This window comes from Meleagris gallopavo, chromosome 2 (genome assembly GCF_000146605.3).
Source record: "Meleagris gallopavo isolate NT-WF06-2002-E0010 breed Aviagen turkey brand Nicholas breeding stock chromosome 2, Turkey_5.1, whole genome shotgun sequence".
Taxonomy (NCBI): Eukaryota; Metazoa; Chordata; class Aves; order Galliformes; family Phasianidae; genus Meleagris; species Meleagris gallopavo.
In genome coordinates this window covers 63,480,255-63,493,644 of record NC_015012.2, presented here as the reverse complement: position 1 = coordinate 63,493,644, position 13,390 = coordinate 63,480,255, and the positions used below count along the sequence as shown (strand labels likewise).

Below are 13,390 nucleotides of genomic sequence, written 5' to 3'. Positions count from 1 at the left end.
CTGCGGTCCCCTGGCTGCCCGCCCGTGCCGGCAATGCTTCGCTGGAGCTGGCATCGCGGCCCCCTGTGCCCACCGCCATCAACCCCTGGGATGTGATGCTGTGCGTCTCCGGAACCGCCATCGCCTGCGAGAATGCCATTGTGGTGGCCATCATCTGCTACTCACCCACCCTGCGCACTCCCATGTTTGTGCTCATCGGGAGCCTGGCCACTGCCGACCTGCTGGCCGGGATCGGCCTCATCCTCAACTTTGTTTTCCAGTATGTGATCCGTTCCGAGACGATCAGCCTCCTCACTGTGGGCTTCCTCGTTGCCTCTTTCACTGCCTCTGTGAGTAGCTTGCTGGCCATCACGGTCGACCGTTACCTCTCCCTCTACAATGCTCTCACCTACTACTCAGAGAGGACGGTGCTGTGCATCCACACTATGCTGGTGTGCACTTGGGGAGTCTCCCTCTGCTTGGGGCTGCTGCCAGTCCTGGGCTGGAACTGCCTCCATGACCACGCTGCCTGCAGCGTTGTCAAACCCTTGACCAAGAGTAACGTGACTCTGCTGTCTGCCTCTTTCTTTCTCATTTTTATCATCATGCTCCATCTCTACATTGAAATCTGTAAAATAGTCTGCAGACATGCCCATCAGATAGCTCTCCAGCAACATTTTCTGACTGCATCACACTATGTTGCTACCAAAAAGGGAGTGTCTACTCTTGCTATAATTCTTGGGACTTTTGGAGCAAGCTGGCTACCTTTTGCCATCTACTGTGTGGTTGGGGATCCCAACTACCCTTCTGTGTACACTTACGCCACGCTTCTACCTGCTACCTACAACTCCATGATCAATCCTATTATTTATGCCTACAGAAACCAAGAAATTCAGAGGTCCATGTGGGTTCTCTTCTGTGGCTGCTTTCAGTCTAAAGTGTCCTTTCGCTCCCGGTCCCCTAGCGATGTCTGAGTGACGTTTCTTTTTGTAGTACTGCACCAAGTGACAATCCACTTAGTGAATTATTACAGTGCCTGTTAGAAACTTCAAACTCTGTTGTGAAGTCATTGAAAACATGCTTAAATATTAGCACTTTATACATGTTTGTATCTTTGAAAGTGTTCAGGGTATAAACTTTTCAGTTCTGTGGGAAAAAAATGTGGTTGTACATAAATTTTGCACATCACATTGGTAAAGTGAAGATGTTCTGATACTGCTTAATTATAGCACCTTATTTCTAGCTGCTGATCTGCCAAAACAGTGTTGCCTTTCTGAAGGACAGAGAGAAAGAAAGTTGGTTTTTGTGTTATATTTGTACCTGTGTATGTGTTGGGGGGAGGGAATGTATGTGTGAATGTGTGCAATACCTTGCTGCATAATATTGATAAATTATAACATTTTGTACACAAATAAAAGCATTTAAGATGTAAGAAAATTTGTGTGTTCACATGATTTTAGAAATAAGTGAGATGGAAAGTTTTCCAGGTAAGCAAAGTTCCTTTGTTTACTTTTGAAAGCTTACCATGTAATTCCACTTAGAGAGATCATCATTTGCTATGGAGATGAAATATTGTACCAAGAAAGGAACCTTTCTGCTTGCTTGTTTGTTTGCTCTCTTCTTCTTTTAGACAAAGAAAGAGCAAAGAAGAGAACAAACTCCTTTTTATTCTCTACTGAAAAAGTAACAAAAGACCCAGGCAAGTAGGCTACTAATCACAATTATTCTCCAGGCCTCCATGTAGGTTTCATTTTCAATTTATAAGCTAGCCATTTATAATGATGCCATATTTAAAAGTTATTAAACTGTGGGGGAAAATCAAACTCAACACTGTGCTCTTCTTACAGTCTAACACTGCACGCTAAAAAAGAAAAAATGGAGAAAAAAGTCTCCTTTCCTAACAACCTGTATAACACCATAATACATTGACTTTCCTTATCATCTGCAGTTCTGTGGGTAATATGAATTGCTCCTCCCCCTCCTTTTTTTGACAGTGCACTGCAGAAAAAATCATTTAAGTGCATCTTTGCTGTCTCCCTGTCTCAGAGCACTACACAGTTTTCAGATAATCCCATAGCTAGCGGCTTCAAAGAGCCCATCAGAGGTCAATACTGTTCAGAGTTTGGAAAACATTTCTTCACTCAGGTTCAAATTCAAATTCACAGACAACAGATTTGTTTGAAGCAAGAAGATGTGCAGCATATTTCAAAAGCAGTATTATTTCTTATTTATTTATAGTTACCTTACATTTCCCATTATGGCTATGTGATATCTTGTCACTCTCATTTCAATTTGTATCTAAGATTAACCTAGTGTGCATAGTGCTATATGAAGGGTTTGGACTAGTGTGTTTGCCAGCTTATGAGTGGCAACACATCAAGCACCTCCCTGCTGGAGCAGCCAGCACAACAGAAAGGCTGTGAATGAGTAATACTGTACTTCTGTGAAAACAGGTATTATGAGATAAGTAAAATTTAACAGAGAATACAAAGATATTTCATTTTAGGTGTGACCTGACTGGAAAGCTATATTCCAGCCTCAGGCATCTCTATTATTTTTATCAGTTCAGACTGATGAATGCATTCAGGCACATTCAGGCATCAGGAGAGACATGGACTTGTTAAAAGGATCTAGAGGAGGGCCAAAAAATGTTCAAAGGATGAAACACTTCCCCTGTGAGGACAAGCTGAGAGAGCTGGAGCTGTTCAGCTTGGAGAAGGGAAGGCTCTGGAGAGACCTGGTAACTGCCTTTCAGTATTTAAAAGGGGGCTATAAGAAAGAAGTGGACAGAATTTAGCAGGATCTGTTGTGGTAGGACAGAGGAAATTATTTCAGACTAAAAGTTATTTAGATTGGATATAAGAAAAGAATTTTATGAGAAGTGTAATGAGTGCTTCTTTTATAAGAAGCACTGGAAAAGGCTGCCCAGGTGGATGCCCCATCCTTGGAGACATTCAAGGTCAGGATGGATGGAGCTCTGAGCACCCTGATCAAAACTATATGTGTTCCTGTTCTTTGCAGTGGAGTGGGACTGGGCGGCCTTTCAACTCAAATGATTCTGCAGTTCTATGATTCTGCGATTGTTCTTCAGGGCACCATCGCAGTGTTGTTACAGATGTGATATAAAACAGATCTTATGACAGGCCCAAATGCAGATCAGATTAAGAATTGTAAAGTTATTAGTGAGAAACAATATTTTCCCCCTCTTTTCTGCTGTCAAAAGCAACAAAACCCCAGAATTTTTCATCATACATCTGAACTACTGAATGAAACAAAGCAAAGACTGCTTCTAGCCCTGCAGCAAAGTGTCACAAAACACATCAGAATACTTTTTCCTCTGCAAAATCAGGGTAACTGTGACTAAACTGTGGATGGAAACATCCACCGGCATGTGCAATGCACTACTTCAGCAACTTGACCAAACAGTGATGGTGGAGAACACTTGAGACTTCATCCTGGCCTCACTCTAGCAACTTGTATAGACTTGGCCCAAGGTGCTCTACCATCGATGTTAACTGCTGAGAGGTAAAACCAACAAGAGCTTTGGACTAGTGAAATCTGATAAAAATTTATGGTAAAACTGGAAAACTTACCATCTCCTAGGCGTTAATTTCATAAGACTTAGTCACAAAAGAAAAAACTACTGAAGGAAACTTCTCATGTCTACTTCTGAGCACTAAAGTTAAGGAGATAAAATCTGCTGGAGAAAAGCACGGATGTCCACCTCCCTCCACTGACTTTACCAGGAACTTACTTTTACCACAAATCTATTAAGCAGCTACAACTCATGTAAAAATTAATTATAGAAATCTTAGATTTCTACTTTGGCAATAAATGACTTAATTCAAGACTTGAAAACTTATATGATTTTCCACTGCTTTGCACAACATATACTAGCTTTGATTTGATTTTAAATACATGAGCACACTTTTATTTTAGTACTTCTCCCAGTGATTTTTTCTACCTACAAAATAAAGTTGAATCACTCTTGTTAAAAACACAACAATTTCAAGGTATTTTCCTGAGAATTCTTCCCCACTACTAGGAAACATTTGTTTTCAGCAAGGTTATCCATTCATTTTACTGGGACAGTACAAATGTTCTTCTTTTCTACATAGTCTCTTCAGAAAGCTTTTGCTGTCTCATAATTTCTGAGAAAGGCTAATGCAAAAGGGGAGAGGGTATTTTGCTCGGTTTTGGTCATCTCTGAGAGTGGTATTGACATCAACCTTGTTGCAGTAAAAACAGCCTTTTATTTCCAAAGGCAGTGCTAGTCTGTGGGGGTAACTGAGCAGAATAAGAGAAAGTAGACTACGTGATCTCTGTCTCCCTGTGTAGCATCTCACTTTAGAAAAAGAGGAGCTGCAGCCCCTGGTAGTATCCACAATTCCTGATAGGGCAAGCCTGAGAATTTTGTGTAGCATGACACCTGTATTTTGTGTAGCATGACACCTGTATTTTCCTTGCTGAGTTTTTTACTGAAACAACAACAACAACAAATGAAACAACAGACATTCATTTGAGAAAATGGCATTATATTTGCATTATCTGCATCCACAGACTCTCATGTTGTCAGACCAATGACATCTAATTTACTCACGAAACGAGTCTTGGAAGACAAAAATGAGAATTCCTGGAATCCCCAGTGCCAGTCTGCTGCAAGACACACTCCCTTAATCCTCACACAGACCTAACATCAGCTGTCCTTCTGCTGTCACTGCCTGTAATGCTGCTGAGGACAATCACGTACTGTGTGTCTGATCTTGTATTTCCACAAGTCAATGGGCAATTTTGTCTACACAAGGGCTGCACAATTGCAGCAGTAATTGCTGTTACCACCAGTGAGCACAGATCTTTTCTTGTGCTTGTGAGCCCATGTGCTTACTGTTATTCATGTTCTCAACTCAGTGGTATTATCTTCCAGGGGAGAAAATGTATGCTGAGTTAGGTACAAGGATCAGGCCCAACATTTGGTAATGATACATGATGTGCAGTCTTAGCTGGAAAAGAAAATGAAATTTCCAACTTCAATACCTTTAAAAACTCTTTCATTGTTTTATCCTAAGGTAGATAACATCAACATTGGTCAAAAAGTTACAAGTCTGTGCTCACTAAAACTGTGTTTCTGTTTATTGCAAATGAGCCAAGATAATCACAGAATAATGACAATATCATAATGACAACATCTCACTGAAAACCATACAGTTTTGAGACGGAAAGTCTTCAGCCTCAGCTTCAATTTTCATTAAAAACCAATATTTCATTACTAAACTTGAAAATAATATGAGACTTGCAATGTCTCTAAAGGCCAGATTATGGCAATTTTACACATGTGAAATGTCTCTGTGCTCAGCTCCATAATTTTGGTGGGAGTAATTGCAGAGAGCAGCACAGGAGCTGGTCTGGAGCTGATCTGAAAGCAGCACACAGTACTTGGTTTCCTGTAGGGTTTTTGCTGCAATCAGTGGTATAACACCACTGCAAATGGAATGAGAACAACTCTGCAGGCTGCTGTGTATGAATCACTGCATATTAAAAAAAGACCAGCAGGATTCAAAATCACAGGTCAAACAAAACCCCTTTTTTAGCTAACCAAACAAAATGACAAAATACTTTTAAACCTTAAAACTGAGTGTGTGCATATTTTTATGAATGTAATGAACCACAGGTACTAAATAACACACAGCGAGGTAATGGAAGCTCTCATCTCCATTCTGCCGCAGTAATTTTTAAAGGACTTTTTTTTTTAATGAACTACAAATAATTTCTGATAGTGCAGCTGCTTGTAAGTTCTTCAGCCATTTTTCTTGACATTCACTTTAAAAGGAAAAGACAAGGAGAAAAAAACACCACATTTTCTCCTTCCTGCTGCTTCATGGCAGGGATGTGCACACTGGAGGGAAAGCAGCAATCGAGCAGCTGTGTTTCAGCTCTTCCAGGATGCTGAGAACATCTGGAGCTCACCACTAGGTGTAAATTTCTTCATTGTGGGGATAATGTTGTGGGAAACACTGGGCTGTAAGCTGTCTCTGCACTGCAGGTTCCTCACTGGGGTGAGGTGAGTAAGCATTTCCTTGGTGATGTGGTTTAAACTGGCAGGTGGCTCAGCACCACACAGTCATTTTCCTCACTTCTCCCCTTCCCAGTGGGATGAGGGAGAAAAGTGGAAAGAAAGAAAGCCACAGGAGTACTCGTGGGTTGATATAAAACTATTTGCTATGATAGAGAAAAAGAAAAGGATAATAGTTATGACGATATGTATATATGTGTATATATATATATCTGTATGAATGTACGTAACAAGTCACACACATGGAATTGCTCACTGCCCACCAACTAATGCCCAGCTAGCTTGGATTCCTGTCAGATTCTCCATAGAGCCACACGAATCTCCCCTGGGTGGCAAACCAGCTCACATTCCAGTGCCCTCCTCGTGTTTAACCTCCTTCCTCTGAACATACATGGAAAACACTCCCCAGGGGAAGTTGCATTTACTGAGGGCAGTAACCCTGCATTAGAATTACCAAGCTGCTACCAGTAGTGCCTGGGGAGCTGTAAGCACTGAGCCAGCAGTGACACTCACTGTGTCTGCCTGCCTATGTCAACAACTCTGCTGCAAAAACAGAAAGAGGAGGGAGACATGGCCATGGTGTGGTTTGTGTGTGATGAGTCCACACCAAAGGCTGCCGGCAAAGGTATTTTTTTTTCCTGCAGAGATTAACATATATTTTATTCTTTCTACTTTGATGGTGTCATAATACAAGTGGCGGGAGAAAGAGAGAAAAAGAAGAGAACATGCTTGTGTCCATGGAGAGAGCAGTGGCTCAAGGTTTCCCATACTACAACATAGATATATCAGCTAGATGTGGTGCACCCTTCCAGCAATGTGCTGGTGCTCCACAAGGAAGCCATAAGCATTTCTTCATTGAAAAATCATGCTGTGGTTATCTTAGACACCTTGTGTGGACAGCTGTAACTGTAGACAGACTCCTTGAGCTGCCCAGCTTACTGTTGGGCCTTGTGAAGGAATAACACATAGTCAAGATCCATCTTTCACCCTGCTTTTGAGTGCAATTGATTTTATAATTCACAAGGCCAGACTTGGTGATCACCTCTAGAACATTTCCAACAGCACAATGTGCCCTTTCTACTCCTCCTACCTCACTGTGCCCTATGGCACAAAGTGTGGGGCAGAACAGGGCTGTTACCTACTACAATCCATAGTCCTTTCACATCTCCTTTAGAAACAGATGTTTCCCTTTTGTTTTTGAAAAAAAAGAAACACAGGCTCTGTGTTTCTATGATACATATTTGGGCCACAGCCAGGAATATTCCACATTCAATTACAGAATCACAGAATCACAGAATGGCCAGGGTTGGAAGGGACCTCAAGGATCATGAATCTCCAACCCCCCTGCCACAGGCAGGGCCACCAACCTCCCCATTTAATACTAGACCAGGCTGCCCAGGGCCCCATCCAATCTGGCCTTGAACACTTCCAGGGATGGGGCATCCACAACCTCTCTGGGCAGCCTGTTTCAGCACCTCACCACTCTCTCTGTAAAGAACTTCCCCCCTGACATCCAACCTAAACCTCCCCTCCCTCAACTTAAAACCATTTTCCCTTGTCCTGCAGTTATCTACCCTTTCAAAGAGTTGATTCCCCTCCTGCAGTGAGGTCACCCCGCAGCCTTCTTTTCTCCAGGCTGAACAAGCCCAGCTCCCTCATCCTGTCTTCGTGGGGGAGGTGCTCCAGTCCCCTGATCACCTTCGTGGCTCTCCTTTGGACCCTCTCCAACAGCTCTCTGTCTTTCTTGTACTGGGAGCTCCAGTCCTGGACACAGTAGTCCAGATGGGGCCTGACAAGAGCAGAGTAGAGGGGGACAATCACCTCCCTGTCCCTGCTGGCCACCCCCTTCTGATGGAGCCCAGGATACCATTTGCTTTCCGAGCTGCAAGGGCACACTGCTGGCTCATGTTAAATTTTTCAAGGACTGCTCTTTCCAGTCTGTATGGATGCCTGGGATTCCTCCAGCCCAAGTGCAAAACCTTGCACTTTGCCATGTTGAACCTCATTAATCACGGTGCATCAAACTCATAGAAAAAACCCAAACCATTAAAATAAAGAAACAATAAATCTAATGTTCCAATACTACACAAACCAAGAGACGTTGTTGGTGTCTTGGTTACATTCTATTCATATTTGTTGGTTTTTCTCTGTCTTTCCATGTGCTTTCTCCCATCCACACCAACAGATTGCTCTCATGCTGCTTGATATGATCTGAGCTATGGTTCTCATCTACGTTTCCGGAAAGCTTCATTTTGTAATGGATATTTCTGTTACTAGAGCATTTCCTGAAGGTGCTTTTCCCTGCAGAAGTGTTATCCAATATGAGCTTGCTTTTGATCTCACTCACAGCTGTGCAAGTGTTCATAATCTGGCTGATGATCATGTCAGGAAAATACCTGGGAAAACATCTGCCAATATTTGTATGCACTTTGCTTCACAGCTTTTCACAATTGCTAGTGCACATAAGTATTAGATGCGTTGAGTGGAAACAGTAAATTTGAGTGAGTGTTACAGGAACATTTTCTGAGTTGAGCTTTATCTCTTGACAGAGATATCTCTTGATAGTTAAGTCGTATCCCTGTATTTATTCATAAACATGTAAATAGGAGTTACGGTTATGTAATCAAGAAAAAGGAATAGTGCTGTGTTAGCTGAGTTCCTGATTCTGAACATATCTGCATGTTTACCTTTACTCAGAAGGGAAAGACAGTTATTCATTTCCTTTGTTTATTATGTAAAATCTGCAGGATGGCAGCCCCAAGGGTCACATTTTTAAAGATGAATCTGTGCATAAAAGTGAGAATTAGATACTTAGGATCAGAATTAGAATAAGAATTTAAGCATCTATATTCCTAAAAGTGGTCTTCTCAGAAATCTTGCTTACTGGCCACAAGTACCAAGGCGTTGGCTTGCTTCATGCTTTTATCCCCAAAGCACTTAGAGTCAGGCACCAGCCTGCAGGCTGCCCCTCTCGTGTGGGCAAGGGTTACTGGCAGCTGCATGGGCCCAATCAGGAGGTAAAGCGGCTCCAGGGGAAGAAAGGAAAAATCATAACTAAAGGAATATTTTCCTGTTCTTTTCCTGTCTCTCACTATCCACCCCTAGGCTGTTTTAATATAGAGTTTGTTCCCGGGAAGCAGTGTATCCAAGTGGCCTGATTGTTGGTTGGTTGCTTCAGTTTTTTGGTGAGCTGAAAGACTGAGGTTCTTCAGGGCAGGAAAAAACTCTTGAAAGTAAGCTTGAAACTTCTGTCATTCTTGAGATATGGCCTATCCATATCCATATCATATCCATGGATCCATATTCTCATTTCACTGACAAGGTAACGGCATGCAGATTAATAATTACGTTTAAAACTGAGGCAGAAAGAGAGGCTCTGGAAGCATTCTCCAAAATGAAGATTGTTTGAATTAAGGTTGAATCTTCTATAAAATGTAATTAGAACTATGACACGCTTTGAATGATTGATTTTTTCTAATCATCACCGTCAGTGACACGTTATCCTTTGCGTCACAGTGAGATGTGATTTTATACCTGCAGGCAGATATAATTTGTCACTTCTAGTTGGTGTTGCTTTTTATAGAAAGAAGTGCATCTAGGTAATATTAAGGTGTTGTCAAAAGAAGTTTCTTCTGTTGGAAATTGAAGACAAGTGTAACAGTAAATCCACAGACCGCTCTCCTTTTCAATAGCGATCTTTGAATTTTGACACCACGCTAATTCTTCTTAATCTGTAGGAAGTTAGATTTTTCTAAAGTATTTATGATTTCTCCAAACAGTAGAGTATTTTGTCTTAAATGTACATGTGCAGTGGCAAATAAGGAAAACGGGAGAAAAATAACTTCAGGGTTCAACCTTTCTGTACACTCAGTGTTCTATAAATGGCCCACAGAAAATAATAAAGTTGATTGAATTACGCTGCCGAAATAAACACATCAGAAAGACTTTTGCAGGGAGAATTTGGGGATTAAATGTGATCAGTGTGCCATGCACAGTCCCAAGACTTTGAGCAGCCTCTCAGCTCGACGTGGCTCCTTTCCCTGTGTCCTGATCTGCTCCTTACAGTCAAGGACAGTCTTCTGGGAGATAGGTATGTGCAGAGTAACCCATTGCATGAGGTCTCATTCATGATGTTTAAATAGAGGGTTGTAAGAGTAATTGGATGCTGCCTATTTGCGAACTAGAACAGCTAATTGCATTATTTTCATCTGAAATAGAACTGGAAAAATTAGCCAACTTGGCTGCAGTTGCCATGCTGCCAAGCAGCATCAGTTCTGCAAGCTACCTCAGCTGCGAGATGTGTTTGTAAGAAATAAAGGCCCAGCAGCTCTGCAAAGCATAGCTACCCTCTCACCTTATTTAGGTGAATGCCCAGCTGCTCACTTTTGCACTGAGACTCGCATTTACACTGGCAGCTATTGTGCCTCCTAGAAAGTCTCAATTTTTCTTCTTTCATAGGGCATTTTTAGAAACTAGGAAATGCTCTGGCTCTGCCTTCATAAAGAGACTTTCTACCTAACCATAGGATACCTGTCCTATTGGTAAAAGCTTCCTAATAATGCACTTCTATCCTGCTGTTCTTGGTCTAAAATGACCACTTATTGCTTTACCAGAGCATGTCTAATATCTGGTCAATGAAGCTCACTCATCACGCAGGAAGCAGAGGTGTCCTTAAGAAAAAACAGACCCTTTGCCTGCTTCTCTCAGTGGGGTTTCACTTGTGAGGAGCTGTGAGGATGTTGCCTCACAGGGGACTGGTCCCTTTAACGCTTTTGTTCTTCACCCTTTGCTGCACCTGGGAAAACTATAAGAGGATTGTGTGAGTTCATCTGGTAGAGATGCAAACAAAAATGACGGAGTCTGTCATAACTGTAGCTTTCTTTGTCTCCTGCTGCTCCTTAGAAGAGTCTGTAATCATAGAATCAGAGATTCATAGAATCACAAGGTTGGAAAGGACCTAGATCAAGATCATCTAGTCCAACTGTCCACCCATTACCATTGCTACCAGAAGCTACTAAACCATATCTCGTAGCTCCTCATCCAGACATCTGTAAGCTACTGGTGGCTTTTGTTTGTCTGGAAAGCCCTTCGAGAGGAAAAGACACAATGGCAGGTATCTTTTTTGGGAATCCCAGTGTGTTATGTCCCTAAAATCTTGGGTTTGCACTTTGGGCATAAACACAGATGGATACCTCAGATGGATGCAGACTCACTCTGCTGGTGCTCACCTTTTCTCCACAAGGGACTTCTCCATGTTCATTCATGTGTGAAGGTGAATCACCCTCAGACAGTCTCTCTTTGTGGTCTGCCATTTTCAGTTTTTGTTAATCAGAAACAGAGACTGACATGTCCATGCTTACCTCCATGACTGTCTTGCCCACAAGCAAAAGAAACATATTTTTAAATTGTCCAAGCCAGCTTTTACATCATCCTGCCTCCACCCCTTTCTCAAATACCCAATGACACTCATTCTGTCCTGGCATCACCTCTGTTTCTACACAGAAGAAAAGTTGCTGCTCTTGCTTCCTCAGATTAGTCCCAGGCGGCCTTGCCTTAATATCTATATATCTATAACCTTCCTTAAAGCCATCACAATTTCTCGGATGTTCCAGCACTTTGGGCATCAATAAGCAACAAGGCCACGGTCAACCTGCCCCATCCCTCACCTCACCAAGCTGCATGTCTCCAGAGTGAGAGACATCTCATTCATCACATAAACGTTGTCCCTCCTTCCACAAGCTCCTTTGTGCTGTAACCCTGTGGTTGCCATCTCTGATTTTTGAAAATGTTGCTTCACCAGCAGCCTTCCACAGCAAGTCACCAAAGTCTCCTGGGAGCAACACTGGGAGCTTGAGGGGAGTGACAGGTTGAGTAAACCCTTGAGGTCTCTTTCAATGCTGCTTTCCTGGGTCACTGTTGCAGTTATTAACATAATTTACTGTTGTTCTGTATTTATTCTGTGCAAATAAAGAAATGGCAGGTGCTTAAATATTACAGATACGACAATTCTTTGCTTCTGTAGTAACTCTGTGATTAGCTGTGTGTCAGGTGCTGATTCTTTTCCAGCTCATACAGAATCTATACTCCAGAACAAAGTCTGTATGTGCAGAATTGCCTGTGAATACACTAAGGGCTTTTTTCCCCGAAGCATTTTCTACAGTCAGCATGCTCCTAATCAAAAACTGAACTCTGAGTTTGTGTGTGTATACAAAAGTATTTTTTCAAATCAAGTTTTCTTTTGTTGGCCTCCTTTGCATGCACTAAGGTGCAGCACTACCAATCATCCATCGCAGCAGGAGGGGCTCTGCCACATTTCCTATTAACGATTGCACCCAGATGAGCTCCAGGCTGTCGCAAAGAAATTGAAGTCGCCTGAGGACAGCTGTGTCTGCAGCACTACTGCTTGGGCTTGAGGGCTTGCTGGGAGACAGTGTGCGAGAGTATGGAATGAACAGACTTTCTCTTTTAGCTAAATCTGGGTTTGGAAACTGGCGGCAAACAGGAAAAATATCAGAAGTGATTTCATAGAAACAAAGGATTGATAGAATCATAGAATCACAGAATGGTTTGGCATGGAAGGGACCTGAAAGCCCACCCCGCCCCAGCCCCTGCTGTGGGCAGGGCTGCCCCCCACCAACTCAGCTGCCCAGGGCCCATCCAACCTGGCCTTGAGCAGCCCCAGGAATGGGGCACCCACAGCTTCTCTGGGCAGCTGTGCCAGTGCCTCACCACTCTCTCAGCAAAGCATTTTCTCCCAACATCTAACCTGAATCTCCCTAAATTTCCATGGAGGTACTCTTTATTCCAAACTGTCTATGACCAGTGGGAGGGTGACTGCTGCTGGGCTGAGCACTTTCCACCCACACAGGGTAAGTGGTTACTTGCTGGGCAGGGACTGATACTGGCAAAACTATAAGGAAGTGGAAGGCAATCTCCTGGAGAAGCTCAGGTCTTGTCACTGTACGTGCTCTATTCCAATCAGCATCACGTTGTAGAGGCTGCAAATTGAATCAGGAATTATGTGGATAAACAAATGGGGTCAAACTCTAGTCCATGTTATTAGGACACTCCCATTAACTTTAATCAATGGTAATTGTAATGTAATGGTGTCTGGCAGCAGAATTAAGGTGGGTGTGCATGTGTGTGTCCGCACAAGTCAGCATCTGTAACCTTAGAAGACCGGGTCTGTGGCTCTGAGAGAGGTCAGGATTTTAAGAGATCATCTGAGTCTCTTTCTGCTCAGGTCATTTGGGAAACCTATGAGACCCAACAAAGAAGAATCCCCTCTGAGAGACTACAGAAACGCTTTGCTATGAGAAAACTGGAGTAAAAGAGAGAAGG

General features: G+C 42.6%; 1 protein-coding gene across 1 annotated transcript; it reads left to right on the top strand.

Annotated features, from left to right (window-relative positions):
- Positions 1-8: 8 nt before the first annotated feature.
- GPR6 (G protein-coupled receptor 6) lies at positions 9-1,399 on the top strand (the record flags this gene model as incomplete). The annotated part of the gene is made up of 1 exon (XM_010707484.1): positions 9-1,399. A coding segment is annotated over one exon (945 nt), but the record flags the coding sequence as incomplete, so codon positions are not given.
- Positions 1,400-13,390: the final 11,991 nt, after the last annotated feature.